Source organism: Bidens hawaiensis, unplaced genomic scaffold (assembly GCF_021521415.1).
Source record: "Bidens hawaiensis isolate Kalapana, Puna unplaced genomic scaffold, B.hawaiensis_p1.1 tig00028462_1, whole genome shotgun sequence".
NCBI lineage: Eukaryota > Viridiplantae > Streptophyta > Magnoliopsida > Asterales > Asteraceae > Bidens > Bidens hawaiensis.
In genome coordinates, this window is record NW_027494644.1 from 164,479 (window position 1) to 184,613 (window position 20,135).

Genomic DNA, 20,135 nt, shown 5'->3' on the forward strand with positions numbered 1-20,135 from the left:
GGGCATCCGAGTAAGAACTTTTGTAATGAGATCCCTGGCATCCAAGCTGTTGCTAGTCTTTACAAATTCTTCAGTAAGAGTTTCTCGACAAGCTTTATCTACCTCGATTTGAGCCTCAGTACGCCTTCTGAGGGCAGCCTTGTAGGATCTGGATGATGATGATGACGAGCAATCCATTATTAACTAAAAAATAATTTAAAATTATGTAGGTATATGAGTTTCACAAATGTGGTGTAGGTATATATAACCAAAATGCTCACAGACAAAACAAAAGGGTGTCCCACGCATGGGAAACGCACACGGATGAATAGTAACTCTGTAATAAAAAAACAAAAGGGTGTCCCAAGCTTGGGAAACGCACCGGACGAATAGTAACTATATTAAAAAAACAAAAGGGTGTCCCACGCTTGGGAAATGCAACAACTTGTCTCATGTGTTTTGGTTTAATCTAGAGATTACTTGCATTTATATCACATGTCATAATTAATTGATCACAATTATACGTCACTTGTCAAAAATGTCGGGAAAAATATTATGGTAATGATAGCCTACATTAATGTTAAGCTATATCTTACTAGATCTTACTATATCTTACTACAAATCAAACTTAACTACATTAAGTTTGGTTATTCAATCACACTAACAGTTTCAGAAAGATAATAAAAATAAATTCTTCTGAGAAAACCGTGAATGCCATAGTGAAAAAAGGATTTTCAGAAAGAGAAAGACTAATATTTGTTGAAGAAAGTCGAAGCGATTAGGGCTACACTCGCTTGGGAAAAAAACAAACACCTTCCAATCTTGTAACCTCAAGTTGTGGGAAGACGACATTGAGTTTCGAGCAATGGTTGCTGATTATCAGCAACAACAGTCTGAATGCTACGACTCAGTGTGTGAGACCCTGGTTGACACCATAACTACGGTGTCAACCAACATGAGTTTTAAGGAGATGGGGGCGGAGACTGTGGATAAGGCGGAGTGATGGTGATGTTAGCTTTGGTGGTCTTGGTTTTTTTGTGATGTATTGTAATTAATGGTACTTTTTGTATGGCATCTTTTGATGAATGGTAAATATGGATTAATGGTTCTCATATTTCTTTGTTAAAAATGTGTGTAATCAATTAGCTTAAAATATGGTATATATTTGTTCAAAAGAGTCAATTACGCTTGCCACGCGCTACTGTACAAAGACATATATAAATATCCTAAAACGCTAATGTACAACAACTCCTTTCAATAAAAACTCCTTTTTCACCATGGAAGAAATCTCATCGCGGACCACCACATCTAGTAACAGAAGCAATCGATCTCAGGTTTATTGTTTTCGTTGTTAAGAAGCCATTCTAAGAACATCAAGGACCACCAAAAATCCAGGTCGGAGGTTCTACAATTGTGCATCTCAGGTTAGTGAAATTGCAAATAAAGTTGGAATTCATCTACAATTGTTGACCCTAAACTCTATATTTTTTAAGTTAGGGCAAAAAATGTGATTTCTTTACATGGTCTGATTGTGTTTCGTCCACAAGATCTGATGTGTGCACAAGAAGTACAGACACAATTCCTATCTTGATAAGGGCAAATAAGTCATTAGAGGATCAACTTGCAAGGAGTGTAGCTTCAAGGATTGAATCAGAAAAAAAAGTGAAGATATTGTATTTTATTTGCTTCTTGTTGTTTTTAGGGCTTTTAATTAGTTTTTTAACTAAAAGCTAAGAAACTTTGTTATGATTTTAGACCAGCTATTATGATGTATTTTTATGTTTCTGAACGCATTTAAAGGCTTAATGAGTAGTTTAGTTTGAGTGTTTCCAAAATCACGCATTAAAAAGAGGTTATTATAATATTTCATTAAAAAGAGGTTATTATCAAAAATCAATAAAAATATGTTCCCTCCTGAGTTTCGAACCCGCGATATTTGCAATCTATGTTTAATCACAAGAGCCTCAACCGTTTGAGCTACATCCTGAGAACGTAATAGAACCTCTTCTAATATTTATATAACGAAATTTAGAAGTTTAAAATTTTCATTTTTACCCGCCAATTAATCGAGTTATCTTCTGGAAGACTCCCAAATCAATTAGTTTTGACCAAATAATATCTCACAATCTCACAAAACCCTAATAAATGATCTGCTAGTGTATTTATTGAACTCTCATCAATCTCAATCCTACCAAACAGCTTCATTAATCTCAGGTGAGTACCAAACATTTTTGCTTTTAGTCAGTTACATTTATTGGCGTTAATTAGTATATATATATATATATATATATCGTTGATGACACAGTTAATAAAAAAATTCTTGGAAGATGGATAAGTTTTGGATGTTAGTAGGCGACAGGTGCAGTAAAGCATATAGAGATGGTGTTAAGGCATTTCTACATTTTGTAGTTCATAATTGCAAGGAGACATCACCACCAATTTCTGTTTCATGTCCATGTGTTCGGTGTTTGAACCACGTATCTCTTAGTGTAGACGAGGTAGAACATCACTTGTACAGGTTTGGAATTGATAAGAATTATACTACTTGGATAAAACATGGAGAAGCCGACACCAACATTCCAACTAATTATGTTGATAATACTGGGTTTGCCTGCACCTGCATTCCAACTAATTATGATAATAATACTGGGTTTGCCTGCACCTGCATTCCAACTAATTATGATAATAATACTGGGTTTGTTGACACCAACATTCCAACAGATGCCTGTGAAACTGTAGAAATGGTAAATGCTACAAAAGACAATTTCAAAGGCGACAAGAAGTATCAACAGTTTCTACAACTAATTGTTGACGCTGAGAAGCCCCTACATAAAGGATGTCTTGACTTCTCCAAGTTATCTGCATTAGTACAACTACTCAACTTAAAGAGCAAGCACGGGGTATCTCATATGTTCGTTGATGAACTTCTGAAATTGTTGAAAAAGATGCTACCTGCAAATAACGAAATGGTAAATAATATGTATGAGGGCAAAAGGATGATGAAGGCAATAGGCTCAGGATACGAAAAGATACATGTGTGTATCAATAACTGCATTATGTACTATAAGGATTACAAGGATTTGGAAGCATGTCCATTTTGTAACAAGTCAATGTGGAAGGTGGATGAGAAGACTAACAAAACTTACATAAACACGCCCGCTAAGGTACTGTGGTACTTTCCCATTATTCCACGATTCAAGCGCCTCTTTCAATCAAAGACCACAACAGAGAATTTAACATGGCATGCCAGGAGTACCAATAAACCCGGTGTTTTACGCCACCCATCAGATTCACCAACATGGAAAGCCATAGATGACAGGTACTCCGATACCATCGAAGCGATCCAAGAAATCTTCGTCTAGGGATTTGCATTGATGGGGTCGACGTACATAGAGGCAACAGAAACCATAGTGTCTGGCCTGTTTTAGCAGTCATTTACAACCTTCCACCTTGGATGTGTATGAAAAGAAAATTCATCATGTTTTCCTTATTAATATCCGTAGTGCCAGGAAACAATATTGATGTGTTTTTACAGCCTGTAATTGACGATCTAGCATCTTTATTTGAGGTCGGGGAGCCAACATATGATGCATATAAATAAGAAATGTTTACACTACATGCAGTTGTGTTATGGACGATTAATGATTACCCTGCTCTTGGTACACTATGTGGTTGCTCTTACAGTGGATTCAAAGGTTGTGTGGTGTGTCGGGGCGACACTCAGTGTGTTCGACTTTATCACACAAAGAAGCAGAGTTATGCTGCCCACAGAAGGTATTTATCACATGACCACCCTTTCAAAAAACAAACAAAGACGTTCAACGGAAAATAGGAGATAAGAACCGCTAAAGAGCCTATGACAGGGGAAGAGATATACGACGAGGTCAAAAACATTAACAATGAATGGGGAAAGGGATCTGAATCCCTAAGTGGGAGTAAGAGAAAAAGGGATAACACAACGCCGCACCAATATTGGAAGAAGTTCAACATATGGTACCAACGGCTCAGCTATTGGAAGTATTTACCTGTCCAACATTGTATTGATTTGATGCATGTTGAAAATAATGTGGCAGAAAGTATTTTCGGGACGTTGCTGAACATTCTCGGTACGACAAAAGACGGATTGGCAGCTAGAAAGGATTTGGAGTTTTTAGGGATTAAAAAGGAGTTGCAACCGAAAGCAAAAGGCAACAATACAGAAATGCCTGCAGCATGCTTCACATTATCAGCGCAAGAAAAAGACATGTTTCTTGAAACACTGTATAAACTGAAGGCTCCACTAGGGTATTGTTCTAACTTCTCTAGTTTGGTGAATATTAAAGAAAGGAAGCTACAAGGCCTTAAATCACACGATTATCACATGCTTATGCAATAGCATTTGCCCCTTGCAATACGGGCCATCATGCCAGAACCAATGAGAAATGCTATAATCAGGCTTTTTTTTTTCAAGTCAATTTGTATCAAAGAAATCATTGTAGATGAGCTTGATAAGATGCAGGAAGAGCAAATAGTTACACTGTACCTGCTGGAGAAGTGCTTTCCGCCATCATTTTTTGATGACATGGTTCACTTAACCGTGCACCTTGTTAGAGAGATAAAATTATGTGGGCCACCATGCTTTCATTGGATGTATCCCTTTGAAAGGTGTATGAAGGTTATCAAAGGGCATGTGCGAAACAAAACTTATCCAGAAGGGTGCATTGCTGAGGAGAACATTGCGTAAGAAACAATCGAGTTTCTGAGCGAATACCAAAAAAACATCAAGAGTACTGTTGGTATTCCACATGATAAGCATGATGATAATGGGAAGACAATTCCTGTCACATGCGTTAAATCAGTTGAAGTTTCTCCTGGTCTTTTCAATAGAGCACATTTCTATGTGCTGCAGAATACGCCTGATATAGCGCCATATATCGAGTAAGTATTACTAACATATATACTCTAAATTATATATATAAATATATATATAGGGTGCAGTTACTGTATATAGAAAACTTAAACGCTCAGCAAACGCACCCATATATTAAATCAGAATATACCGTACGTTAAGGCATTAGCGTACAGTAACTGCACCCATATATATATATATATATATATATATATATATATATATATATATTAATTCATAATATATTATACTCCTACTTGCAGACAACACAAGACCTCTTTGAAAAAACAAATGCCTGGTAAACGACAAGCATTGCTGGAGAAGGAGCATACTTTAAAGTTTGGTGACTGGTTACGCGACAAGGTAGATCAATTTATTAAATCTTCTATAATTTTTAAAATTCTTTTATAGTTTCTGCAACGTAGGTGAAGAATCTAATCCTTGTAATCAAATTCAGGTTGAAAGAGAGCTAGCGGGCTCCCCAGGTTCTATATCGGAAACCGTAAAGTGGATTGCACACGGAGCACACCGCAACGTTTACAAATACGACTCATAAGACATCAACGGTTTTGAATTTTGTACAAAATCTCATGATGGTAGAGTTTACCAGAACAGCGGGGTTGGTGTAGAGGCGGATGACATGCACATCAAAAAAGACGTGGTGACCTATGGACAAAACTTTTATTTTGGGGTTTTGCAAGAGATATGGGTCCTAGATTATCATACTAAAAGAATTCCGGTCTTCATGTGCCAATTTGTCTAACCAAGTACATTGACAGTCCTCATAAGGTATCCTTTAACGCAGATACCCGTCTCTCAATGTGTCGATGTAACATCGTGAAAATTTCAAGTTCAAAATGTAAACTTTCCAAAGTTAAGGGACCAAAGTTGTCAAATTCCAAACCTTAGGGTTTAAGGTGAAAATTCTGTTTTCTTGTCCTATCGCGATACGCGACGGGACAAAGGACAAGCCCATCGCGTATCGCGATGGGGCTTGGTCAAAGGTTCTGTAAGGAGTCAATAGCGATACGCTATGGGTGTGGAGCCTACGTCATCGCGTACCGCGATGACGTGGCTTGACACCTCTGATACGAGACTGCCACGTGTCCACACGTGGCACATCTCTCGCCACGTGTCCCGACACGTGGCACGATGGCCGCCACGTGGCAAACCTATATGGTGACTGGCCAGGGCTACATCGCGATACGCGATGGGTGGCCAGGAAGCCATCGCGTATCGCGAAGGGCTTCCGAATTTTGTCTATAAATAGCAGCTAAGGGATAGACCATTTCTCACACCAAATCAGCAGCTCTCATCTCTCTCTATATATTAGCCACTCTCTCTCTAGAAATTCCTTGATAAGCGTGCCTTATTTCCTCAATAAGCGTGTCCCGATCCTTGATTTCCATGTCGAAGTTCCTCGAAGTGCGTGCCACCCTCCACCCACGTACGACCAAGGAAGGTGTTTGTTCTTGAAAGGCGTATCGGCAATTGTCGAAGATTGGTGATCGTTGGAGTGCCAAGGAGCGTATACCAAAGTTGATCAAGAAAGAGAAGCGGCGTTGAAGTGCTGCTTGAGTTCCTAGGGTTTATAACGCCAAAAAGGTTAGGCGTAACGACAAAATGAATATAATATAATATTATATTAAGGGCTTAGGCCTTAAGTCGAGGTTATACTCGATACCTCGATAAAAGAAAATAAAAGAAAAGAAAACATAACAAAGAAACAAGAGATAAGATATGAGAATTGATAAATATATATGTGTGTAAGTATATATAATTATATTCTGTGTTATGGAATTATTATTTAAGTAATAAAGAGTATTCTTAAATAATAAAAAGAAAAGATTATGTTTCTTGAAGAAGAAGAAACGTCGGGTTTTTATATAAACTAAAGGTTTATAGTTTACTTTTAAACTAAAGGTTTTCAAGTAAAAGAAATATATGAACTAAAGGTTCATCGAGGTAGAGATATAAAATAAGACTAAAGGTCTTAAGCCGGATTGTATATCCGATTAACAAATGTTTATACTCGTACTATAGGTGCGAGATAAAAAGGGAAAGACCCTTGGACAGTGAGTGAAGCCGATCCCAAAGAGAAAAGGTGAATACGCCCCAAACTTTTAAACTTGTTTTTAAATGAGTCAAACATGTTATATGAAAATGTTTACAAGGGACTACGTGTCCCTAAAACCATTATAAATGAAAGTATAAACCTAGCCCTCAGGCTGTGGTATACGTGGTCTGGATCCTTACATAGGTGGTACTACGCGATGGGCACATCGCACCACCCTGATCGTAGGACGCTTTCCCGCGGGAAGTACGATCTTTGTGTATATTTACGGGTACTTAACTAAGTCGAACGTTGCGGTGTTTGCTGAGGTGACCTAGAGTAGAGACTTGAATTTATAAATGTGTTATTTAACTTTGTTATTCCTAAGCCACGTTGGGCCGGGGCAGGCGTAGTCTCGAGGGGTAATAAAGTAAAAGAAAATATTTTTGCGTCAGCGTGTTCACCAGCATTCGTTGCTGACGTATTTTATACATTTTGCAGGTGAACAAGATTAGCGCTTGGAATGTCGAAGTGCTATTTATATATCCGATGGCTCAGATTTTCTTTTGTATAAACTTAATATATAATGGTGGTTTTTTAATATAACAAGTAATACTTTTATAACTTAAATGGGTATTTTATAATCCCGTCTTTTGTAATATTTACAAATTAAATCCCCAAGTTTTATAAGACTTCCGCTAATATAACGCAAATCTGATTTATTTACACTTGTGGTACCAACATTAAGGGTCACACTCCTAGGCCATGTTTTGGGGTGTGACAGTCGAGTTTGTGGGTCATTTATATGAGTTGAGCTATGTATCTTTTGCTGACATCAAATCAAACAACATCACACAACAAGAAACAATATGTAATTCATATTTTATTATTGTTCAATTGTTTTTAAAAATGTGTCCTCTTTATTTTAACATTATAACTAACAACATGTACTTAAATTTCAATATTTCCCAAAGTTTTTCAAAATAACAAATCATTTTGTGTGATGAGAGACAACATAATCGATTGACAATGGAATTTGCTGATCTTAATTAAGTACAAACATATCACTAATTATAATATTTTAAAATGTAAGGCACCGGGCCCTACATTGGACGTTGGATTTACTCATAAACACAGTTCCAAATATTAGAGTTAATTAAAACTATCGCGGAATAATATAACAGTCAACCATTCATTACAAATATTCATAACTTGTCTTTTTAAAACATAATTAAAATATAGTATCAAAACATCATGACAAATCTTCAGATGCCAACCTCTTTAATCTTGTCATGTGTCCCGCTCAAACCAACTGTCTCAGTCTGTTAACCTACATGCATACTAAAAGTCAGCTACGCTGAGTGAGTTCTAGTTAATCAGACGACATACAATACATTCACATACTTACATATGCAACCGAAGGTACATACCTCCATATTTACTTACATACTTACATACACACATACTTTCATTCTTTCTTTCATACTTACATTCATACATATACGTTTAAAGAGCATTTCACCCTATAACCTTCGCCGATATTATTAGGGTCGGTTCCCTACATTCGCCGACATTATTAGGGTCGGTTCCATGCATTCACCGACATTATTAGGGTCGGTTCCCTGCATTCGCCGACTTTATTAGGGACGGTTCCCTGCATTCGCCGACATTATTAGGGACGGTTCCCTGCATTCGCCGACATTATTAGGGTCGGTTCCCTACATTTAGTACATTGTACCATACATGTCTTTACATACCTTTCTTAATATTACGTGCAATATCCGAAGATCGTTCACGTACCATCATTATAACATACATACATCATTTATATATCATATATATGTAGTCATATCAGTGACTATCACCTGGCAGCACATGCAATATCCGAAGATCATTCATGTACTATCATCATAACATACATACATCTTTCACTTATCATATATACACATCAATCATACCTTTATCTGTCCCTTGACGGTACATGCAATATCCGAAGATCGTTCATGCATCGTCAAACAATCATCATACATAAATCATACAAGTCATACACTTACCACTTAAGGTAAGTGTATTAACTATCACATCGAGTATGCACACAGCCCCGAAAACATAACAAGGAAGTGGGGCTAGAAACTCACCTGAATCCTGTTTCGTTCTCCGTTTATTGTTATTCCTTTCTTGGGCTGTGCACAACTAACTGTATAATCATTACATATATCAATTAACTATCACTTCCCATATCGCCTTTCTAGTCTAATTACAACCCTCGATGAACGGGGGTCCGGGGGCAGCGCCCCTGGCAGCAGGGTTCTAGGGGCGGCAGCCCTTAGCGTGGTCCAAGGGGCAGAGCCCCTGGCTGGGGTTAAGCTGCCAGGTCAGCTTGAAAAAAGTTTATTTCTGTCTTAACACATTTTCCATTAGGATTTTGAATCATTCATTAATTTGCTAACTTAAAAGTCCAAGGGCTTCTTTGTAATTAAATCATTCTTTTTCTAAGTCTAGGGACCATTCTGTAATTCCATTAAACTTCTAGTTCGTTAATTGACTCTTTAACGAATTGGGTTATCATAACGAATTGGTTCTCATAGCGAATTGAACCCTTTAACGAACTAGTTATTTAAACAATTTGACCTTATAACGAACTGGTCCTTTGAAGAATCAGTTCATGTAGCGAATCAGTCCATGTAACGAATAGGACCTTCCAATTTGTTACCTCCTTTAATGAATAATGAATCAAGGGTGATTTGTCATCTTTTTCCCCTAATGAATTGAACACGAAATAAGTCTGGTTTGTTAGACTTTCTTTAACGAACAACTTGGCGAATCACCCCTAGTTCGTTAACTTCCCATTGACAAACTAGGGTTAGGTCAGAGAATGTCAGAACATTCTCTGACATTCCTCTAACCTCGTACCACTTTCCGGCGCCAGGACCTGGCCGGAAAAATGAAATCCAGCTTATTTCTCCACTGTTTTCTTCGTTTTTCATCCCGTTCAATCCAGATCTGAGCTAGGGTGACCCCTAAGCTCATCTTAGGTTCATTTTATACCCGATTCCACCCGGATATCGTGACTCTAACAGTTTAGAGAAAGGAGAGAAAATAGAGAGAGAGCTTAAGTGTGTGTTTTGTTGGTGTATGGAATATGTGTGAAATGAAATTAAATGGGTAATTATGACTTATATAATCATGGATCATGGGCTTAAGCCCATGGTTTTTCCTTCCTTCCTTCATAACCCAAGTCCATAACCCATATCCATTTAACCCAACACTAGCCCGACTCATAATAACTCATATTTCTTTTTATTAACCGAAACTCGAAAAAACGGGATGTTACATTAAATATACTATAGGCAAAACAAATATTAACTCTTTATCTTATCTTTTATTAGGGGTAACATTGTGTTCCTTACTATGTGGCACGACTATGCTTCTTAACTGAGCAAATATGTTTATGAAAATCCTAAAGAAGAACATCTTATTGTTGTTTTGCAACTGACCAAATAGAGAGCAAGATCTGATAATGAAAAACTGGAAATGAATTGGAAGTTTGAGCGAGATGGATGTGTTTTCGTCGTTTAAAGTATTTACTTTATGTTTGGTTCTTTGTTTGATGACAGATTATGTCTTTGGTATGATTTTTATTGTTACACATATATTTGATGTTATGGGAATAAACGCCTGTCTTTTATTAAACTTTGTTTACAATTATTGTTTGATGCACTTTTTTTTCATTCATAGTAAAAACTTTTTTATAGAAAATTAACTAAACTATATACTAATATACTAATATGTAGATTCATTTAATATGTTAGGAATACATATTTTTATTCTATGTTTTAATGTTTAATATTTTTAATTTCAGAGACATAATTAACTGTTTAGATTGTAGGTTTGGTGTGCTTTTTATAAGAATACGCAATTTATATTAATTTTAATCAATCTCTTAACAATTTACGGTCATTTGACCCAACAATGATTTCACTTTTTAGAATGTGCTTCCTCTCTTCCTAAATTTGGTCAAATGCAAGGTTCTTAGGTTAATAAAAACATGAGTTAACTATCGAATGTCAATCATCTGATATGTAACAGACCGAAAGACTTGTAGAATGGTTATAGAACTCGGTGAAGGAAAACTTGAAGATCAAAATGATGGAGAAGGTAGTATAGAGATTCCGGATGATATTTTAATTGGTGATTCATCAGGTTCACCTTTTGTTTTGATTGATTTTGTATATCCTTGAATCTTAGAAAATTATAATGATCTTAATTATTTTCAAGAGATGGCCATACATGCACTTTTAAATGAGGTTGTGCAAGACATTAATGGTCGATTTTTGGCGTTATTTCCTGGTAACGAAGTTGAGTACTTGAGCTTTATTAATATTGATCAGTCTAATAGTGTTGGTCAGGATTTCTATCCAGCTTTATGCTCACCGAATTTTCTAAACTGTTAAAAAATGTCTTAAATATCTAATCATAGATTGGTTATTAAAGTCGGTGTGCTAATAATGTTACTAAGAAATATTGACCAGAAGAACGACATGGCAACGAAACTAGACTCAAATAATTAATTTTGGGAGGCGTGTTATCAAAGTCAAAGTAATTTCAGGTACTAATATCGAGTATTGCACTTATCTTACTCATAGTGATCCGACGCCTTCAGATAAGAAACTTCCGTTTAAGTTCAAGAGAAGACGGTTTATAGTTTCAGTTTGTTTTGCAATTACAATTAACAAAAGTCAAAGCCAATCTCTAGCGATAGTTGAAATATATATGAGAGACTTGGTTTTTACACTTGGTCAACTATATATGGCTTTTACACGCGTAAAGACAGTGTCAATATGTTTATTTTGGATAACTAAGGAAAAGTTACAAACAAGACAACAAATATGGTCTATAAGGAAGTATATAATAGTCTATGAATTTTTTATTTTAAAATTTTAAGTTATATTTCTATTCATTCTATTATTTATTTTCTTGTTTTATAAATTTGTGTTTTTTAGTACTTTGTTTTTGTACCAATATGAATTTCAGTTACATACCATGTTGCTCTAAATAAACATGTTACAAAGTATATTGTTGTTTAAATTTTATATGTTTATTGGATTATTTATATGTTTACACCTGTGACGACCATAGGTTAATAACCTATTAAATAAATAAATAGTGTTCTTTACTTTGGGGACGCGTGATTGTAGAAAAAAAAACTATTAGGAAGTGAAACATTAATATCGAATGTATATATCTAGAATTGATTTATTAGTTACTAATAATGTTTTTTAAGGGTGGTGGTCTTTGCATATCTTGGGCTAGCAATTCTTGTCTTAACAGGTTTAACAGGTAAGAAGCGACGCGCGTAACACAAATATCAAACATGAATATGACTCGTTTAACTACTGTATATGTCATGGCTATAAGACAGTTTTAAGTTTTGTGAATCAATAAGGGAAAATGATGGAGTCTAGCCTACTAATTTCAATTATTTAAGAAAATTAAAAAATTACATACCGCACTTTTTTGATTAACAGGTCTTATCGTGTCTTAAACAGATACCCAATTACCATATCACCTTCTTCTTGTTTTTGTTTCTTTATGATGTTTATCTATTATCGTATATGTTTACCATTTGTTTGTTATTCGTAGCTTACTAATGCTATGTTTTTGAGTTTTCATTCTTTATTTTATGTTCATATGTTGAGTGCATGAGTTGCCAAACTTTCCTTGAACACTTGGCAATACATTTATTAGTGTTACTCACTTGTATATTATTATGCTACTTGGTTATTCAAGTTTTCCCCACTTTTTCATGAAGCATATTGGCCAACTCATCATCTATTAGAATATCACTTCCAAATCCAAATCTAAAGCGTGACTGAAAGAGTCGCCCTCATTAATGTGCTACAAAATTGATGAATATTTAAAAGGGAAACATACTAATATTTGTGGAATTTGTGAACAACATGGTCATAATAAGGTAAGATGTCCCTCTATAGCTTGAAGAATGAATGACTAAGTGGGTCAAGTTGTTTTGACATTTCTCTGTTGATTGGTATTTGATACTTAAACCCTTACTTAGGGGTGTGCACAAAACTGAAAAAACCGAATGAAATTGATAAAACCAAAAAATCCGAAACGAAAAAACCAAACCGAATTAGAAACCGACGGTTCGGTTTTGAGCTTTAGCAAAAACCTAAATATTGGTTTTGTATTTTGTTAAGAACTAAAAAAACCGAACCGAACCGAAATAACCAAAAAAATTGAAATAACCATAACCATTAAAACGAAATCTACCGACGACCATTTGTTTAGTTTTAACATATGGTTATTAACAAATATATTTGGTTGCTTCATATGTTTAATACTAGTACTTTTAGTTTTGATCTTTAATTTTTATTTTAAATATCTTTTTTAGCTTTTAATGTTTGAAGCCCAAATATTCAATATTCTATTAATTATTAGTTTAAAGAAAAAATCATGCCCAATTTCAATAACTTGGGTCAAGTGTTTTTTTGCCCAAAATGTTTTGCCTCGATTAGCAAAACCGAAAAACCGCATCCAAAACCAAACCGCATGGAAAAACCGAAACCGAACGGTTTTTAAAAATCATAAAACCGAAAGTTTGGTTTTTAGTTCGGTTTTAGTCAATAACCGCACCGAACCACACCACGCACACCCATAACTTTACTTGACAAATAAAACAAATAATTTTTTGTTAGAATCATATAATTCGGTTAGGCCTGTAAACGAGCCAAACGAACATGAACATTGGACTGAACACATATTTTGTGTTCATGTTAATTTTTTTTTAAAACGAACATGTTCGTGTCGTTTATGTCCGTTTGTTTAAATTCTAAACCAACAGTTCACGGACATAATTGAATAAAGATAAACAAACATAAATAAACATATATGAACAAATGTGATGAATACAAACAAACATAAACGAACACAAGTAAACCCATCTAAATAAACACAAATGAACAAATATAAAATCATTAAGTAAATGTTGATTCTTTAAGATAATATTCATGTAAACAAACATATATAACCAAACATAAACGAACGTTCATGGATAAATGAATAAACGTAATATGTGTTTATGTTCATTTGTTTAACTAAACGAACGTAAACTTTTTATTCATTTATTAAATAAACAGACATAAACAAACTTACTGTCAAACAGTTAACAAAAAATATCTAACGTTCAATTCATTTACATGGCTAAAGTCAGTAAATATTTTTCGTGAACCCCATTTTAGGGAAAAAAAAAAAGAAAAAACAAAATGGTGTAGATATTTACATTCATGACTGACTTACTGTCTATTAGAAATGTGCATCTTGGCACATGGCCAAATAACACGCTGTTAAACCAACCCTTGTCTATTATTATTCACTCTACGCTACAGCTTGCCAACTATCTTCTTCTTCTTCTTCTGCTTGATTCTCACTGAGCTAATAATAAACACACACATCTGGTCTAGATCTCTAGTATTCAACTGTTAATCTCTTCTTTCTTTCTTTCTGCTGTGTTGATTGAGATTCATTACAATCAACAGAAGAAGCACGCAATGTCAGACGAACCTTCACTCACTCGCTGGTCCTTTCAGGTAACCCTAATTAATTATTATTATTATACTTGATGTTAATGAAATAAAGTCGAATCGGATGCAACCTGTATTAATTTTAGCTGAGAATTTGTGGAATCGGAAACTGATGTACGGCTAGGGTTTAGAAGTGAGAAGTTATTCAAATTCATATATCGTTTCATGATTATTATACTTGTAATAGTGAAATTAAGTCGAATCGGATGCAATCTGTGTTAATTTTAGCTGCCAATTTGTAGAATCGGTAACTGTTGTACGGCTAGGGTTTAGAAATGAGAAGTTGTTCAAATTCGTATTCCGTTTTGTGGTTATTACTTGATGTTAGTAAGATTTAAGTCGAATCGGATACAATCGGCAGTATGTGCATGTTAATTTTGGCTTTGATTTTGTGGAATCGGAAACTATTTTACGGTTAGGGTTTATAACTGAGATGTTATTTGAATTTGTATCTTGTTTTGTGAAATTTAGTCAAATCGGATGCAATCGGTAGTATGAACATGTTAATTTAGCTGCGAGTTTGTAATTGTGTTTCTTCTACATCTAGGATTTTAAGATGTTTTATGATATTAAGTTTGGGAGGAAAAGGGAAGTCACTCCAAAAGATGCTAGTGCAAATGGTCAACAGACTACTGGTCAACCTTCAAGTAATGGGAACTCATCAAATGGAAATGGACACCCGAACAACGCATCCGAGTTATCAATATATGAACAGTATAGACAGGTACTATTGATCTTTATCACTCTCATATAGCAAACTAAAAACAAGTCTTACTTTGACCACACCATATGCATTGTTTCGTGTTTGTATTAATATTTTGTTTTGTTCAGGCAAGAGAGAATTCAACATCCAACGGAGTTGCATTGTCAGATGCTGAGAAACCGTATGCTCTCTTTTCTTTCTAGTTGGTTTTTCTTGGTAACTTGTTAAATTTGTATAAGTTTTGGTTAATCTAGGTTCGGATCCATTTGTAAGTTTTCAAGTTAAAATGGTCAACAGTCATGCAAATATACATTGTACCAACTTAATAATGTTTAGCCATTCAACTTATATTTTTAGGACATAGAAATGTGGATTTGAAGCTTAAAAGGGTATAATTGTACTTGTATATATGGATTATGGTTTGTAGAATGTAGATGTGGAGTAATGTGGCTTGCAGGGCTGGTCCAAGGGTGATCCAAGTGAAGCAAGGGATTTAGGCCCCCATTTTTTAGAGCCATAATTTAAAAACAAAATGTTTTATGTGTCTAATTTGGGCTTGAAGAGGATGAGAATTTAGGAGCCGAGAAGAAATTTAGGTCTAGGAACTTGGAAATTCTGGAATTGAGTTGAACATAGAGAATTGAAGTCCGAGAGGCATTACTCATTCGTTTTAGAATATTAGATCTATGAACTTGGGAGTTCAGGAACTGAGAAGATCACAGAGAAATCAAACATTCCACTCTTCTACAGTGCTAGTTGACATTGAACTATGTAATGTCGGGAGGGTTTTGTTCAGATCTGATTTACTGTCTGTCTTCTCACTCTTCATTCGTCGAAATCCTCTTTGATTAGTGAGGATTTTTGATAAGTGAAGCCATGTAGTATCTGAAGACTGGGTTTGAACAAAGGTTTCACGACGCTTTATTGTTTGGTTGACTAGCACTCTAGCATAGGGACACTAGATTTTGCTTTATTATTCTCGGTTCCTGAATACCCAAGTCCTAGACTAAATTTCATGTGACTAATGAGTGATAAGACATAAGATTAGTTGTAATGGTGAAATGTTTCGAAACATTATTTAAACCATGTGACATGGAGGGAGTGCAATTTTTTATTTGCATAAAAATATTAACGAATTTGACCCATTATATGATGAAATAACATATATCAAAGCAAAAAGTACACTGTGAAGCACCAATTAAAGTACAAACCTTATGTTCATTAACTTTTTTATTAACTTATTTTTACAGGAAAAAATCTCTTCTTCCGCCTTTTGAATCGGCAGAAATGCGAACGCTGGCTGAGAGTTTAAGTAGGTATTGGCTCAGATTTTCAAGCTCTTTTTTAAAAATATTTTGTTACTTAGTTTACTTGCTCTAAAGTATACATTAATTACCTTATGAATACTGCATATGCAGGGATATTATTCGTGGTAGTCCTGATGTGAAGTGGGAGAGCATAAAGGGGTTAGAAAATGCAAAACGCCTGCTTAAAGAAGCAGTCGTTATGCCAATAAAATATCCCAAGTAAGTATAATACTTGTATCTTGAGAATCATTAAACACATCACATGTCTTCGCAAGCAAGAGGGTAATAATGTAAAATACTTATTAAGTTGAATTACTCTTGGTCCATATATAGGTACTTCACCGGGCTTTTATCCCCATGGAAAGGCATTCTCTTGTTTGGCCCTCCAGGAACCGGAAAGGTTTCAAGCGTCTTTTTTTATACCTTTTTCACATTATTGGTTTAAGCGTTTAGACGCTTTTATAACTTACCCTGCGTTGGAAAATTTAATAAAATGTATTTTTCTACTTTCTTTTTCTTTCAGCTTAAAATTAGGGGTTTGGGTTGGTTTTGGGTTCAAATCGAACCAAAAAAACAGAAAATTTGTTTTTGTGTTTCTGAAAATGGTTTGGTTTCTGTTCTTTTGGTTTTTGGTTTTCGAAATGGGTTCAGTAATCAGTTTGGTATTAGTTGTTTCGGTTTTACCATAAAATTTTGGGCTGAAAATAGAAGTGTAATGAATTTGGGCCTGAAACTTTGACTTAAACTTTTTTGTTAATTAATGATTGATTGATTATTACACATCTGGTACTAAAATTTTTGGGCTACACCATTTTTTAACTTCTACTTGAAATAGGGTTTTTTGGTTTGGTTGGGTTCCAGTCAGTTTGGTTTTTATGTTTTTGGTTGATAGCAAAACCGAAACAAACCAAAAATTCGTTTTTTTAAACCCAAAACCATTGTCCGTTTATTTGGGTTCGGTCATATACGTTCGATTATGATTCAGTCATATCGGTTTCAAACACACTCCTACTGAAAGCATTGTTTGATTCTGCAGACCATGCTTGCAAAAGCTGTTGCAACCGAGTGCAATACTACATTTTTCAACATCTCGGCTTCGTCCATTGTCAGCAAATGGCGTGGTATGTCACTGTTTACGGTTACTGCAGGTTCTTAATTCAGAAACATAAAATTATGGGTAGCGGGTATCCTTATATATGTGTCTGTGTATATTAATAACAGGTGACTCTGAAAAGTTGGTGAAAGTGTTGTTTGAGCTTGCGAGACATCATGCACCGTCAACTATATTTCTGGATGAAATTGATGCGATTATTAGTCAACGTGGTGAATCAAGAAGCGAACATGAATCAAGTAGACGTCTCAAAACAGAGTTACTAATACAGGTTAAAATTTCTTTCTTAATTATTGATTTTCACCAACTTACTGTCTTTGAATATTCATTTAGTACATATTAATTTAGGGGTGTAAATGAGTTGAGCCTGTGCTTGAGTAGGCTAAAGCTCAACTCGTTTAACTTATGAGAGCTTGAGTTTAGCTCGTGAGTAGATTTTCAAGCTTGTGCTCGGCTCATTAATTATTTATAAAGTAACTTATTTACATATATAATTATTTTTATATGTATTTTAATTATAATATTCATATATAATAAATTATTTATTTTTATCATAGTTATATATGTGATAATTATTATATAAATATATATTTAGTACATCAAATGAAAGTTATATCAACAATAGGCTAGTTTAGGCTCACGAGCCAGCTCGAGTTTGATAAGTGAAGCTTGGGTTTGGCCCAAGCTCGTTTATTGAATACGCTTATTTTTAGGCTCGAGCTTGCTTAAGCTTGGCTCGATTCGAGTTTTTAATGAGTCACTCTTGAGTAGTCTACAAACGACTTGGCTTGTATACAACCTACATATTATGAACTAACACACAATCGTTCGCATGTGTGATTGCAGATGGATGGTCTGACAAAAACAGACGAGCTCGTGTTTGTATTGGCGGCTACAAATCTCCCTTGGGAACTTGATGCTGCCATGCTCAGGCGTCTTGAGAAGAGAGTATCCTACTTTAAAACAGTTAAACTACATAATTTTTATATTCTGTTAATCTTTTAAATATGTAAAAGTGCCCCGGGGGTCAAGGCTGGTTCGGGTAAAAAATAGTTACTTCTTTAATGTGTCAGGTCAAAATGGTTGTTTCTTAAATGGTTTGGGTCAAATTGGATGAATGGGCCAGGTCAAAATGGATGATTCTTTAATGGGTCAGGTCAAAATGGATAATTCTGTACGGGTCGGGTCAAAATGGATAATTCTGTAACGAGTCGAGTCAAAATGGATAATTCTTTAATGGGTTGGGTTAACTGAAGTCTGGATCATATGTTATTTAGTGATTCTTTAACTACTTTTCAAGATTCTTGTACCTCTACCGGAGCCCGAAGCAAGGAAAGCAATGTTTGAGGAATTATTGCCTTCAGCACCCGACGAAGAGACACTGCCTTATGATTTGCTGGTGGAAAAAACAGAAGGTTATTCGGGTTCTGATATACGGTTGTTATGCAAAGAGGCTGCCATGCAACCTTTGAGACGTGTTATGGCAATTCTTGAACAACAAGACATCTTGCCTGATGATGGTATGTTGTGTTTTATCACATTTTGTACCTTTTACTCATTTTTGGTCAACTTATATAAAATTTTACTGTCCTTCATATAAAAGGTATACTCTATAGGTGGCAAAATGACCGGGTTGGGTAACGTGTAACTTTATAGTAAGTGGTGAAATGCGTCTGGTCATAACGTGTAACTACGGTAAGTGGTGAAAGTTGCCATGTCAAAAGTAAACATGTACCTTTACGGTAAGTGGTGAAATGGGCCATCAAACATGTAACTTTATATAACGTAGTGAAATGGGCCATGTTAAACGTGTTGCTTTTTAGCAAGTAGTGAAATAGGGCGGGTCAAAATGTGCAGCTTATTTGGCAAGTGTTGAAATGGGCCAGGTCAAAACGTGTAAGTTTATAGTAAGTGATGAAATGGGGTCTGTCAAACGTGACCCTTTTTAGTAAATGGTGAAATGGGTTGGGTCAGGCTATCCTGCAAATACCATTATTTTCTGTATTCATCTGGATAACTTATTTGCAGAGCTGCCGAAAGTGGGCCCAATCAAACACGAAGACATTCAAATGGCGATAAAGAACACGAGGCCTTCTGCACATCTGCACGCACCTCGTTATGAAAAGTTTAACTCTGATTATGGCAGTCAGATACTTCAGTGATGGAAGAAGTCTTGTTAAATTCGTTGCAACGTTAAATTTGTTGCAACTGTTGCTAGTTACTCCATTGTATCATTTTTTTCCTATCGTACTGTGCTTTGCCATTGGAACGCTAGTGATGTCTCATTTGATTTTGCTCTAAAAAATAAATACGTTATTTGGCACCTTGCATGACTATGCGAAAAGGTTGCAATTTACGGGCCGTGTGTTAAAGGCAAAAATGTATGATCTTTCCTGCATGCTAATCTTCACGCGCTTAAGTGTATTCTGCATTGACAGTGTTCTTTAAGGTGCCGTTTGGTTGGTAGTTTGCTTTGCCGAGGCACAAAAGCCT

General features: G+C 35.4%; 1 protein-coding gene across 2 annotated transcripts; it reads left to right on the top strand.

The window, feature by feature from the left end:
* Positions 1 to 14,420: 14,420 nt before the first annotated feature.
* Positions 14,421 to 19,828, top strand: LOC143577098 (uncharacterized). 2 transcript variants are annotated; one of them, XM_077061030.1, is made up of 11 exons: positions 14,421 to 14,527; positions 15,069 to 15,245; positions 15,353 to 15,405; positions 16,475 to 16,540; positions 16,643 to 16,750; positions 16,865 to 16,931; positions 17,568 to 17,652; positions 17,753 to 17,913; positions 18,489 to 18,590; positions 18,943 to 19,162; positions 19,671 to 19,828. In XM_077061030.1, the coding sequence occupies exons 1-11, from the start codon at positions 14,489 to 14,491 to the stop codon at positions 19,802 to 19,804; spliced, it is 1,212 nt and encodes a 403-aa protein (XP_076917145.1). In that variant the 5' UTR covers positions 14,421 to 14,488; the 3' UTR covers positions 19,805 to 19,828. The 2 variants fall into 2 exon arrangements, with proteins under 2 accessions (XP_076917145.1, XP_076917146.1); XM_077061031.1 differs by having other exon boundaries at positions 15,096 to 15,245.
* Positions 19,829 to 20,135: the final 307 nt, after the last annotated feature.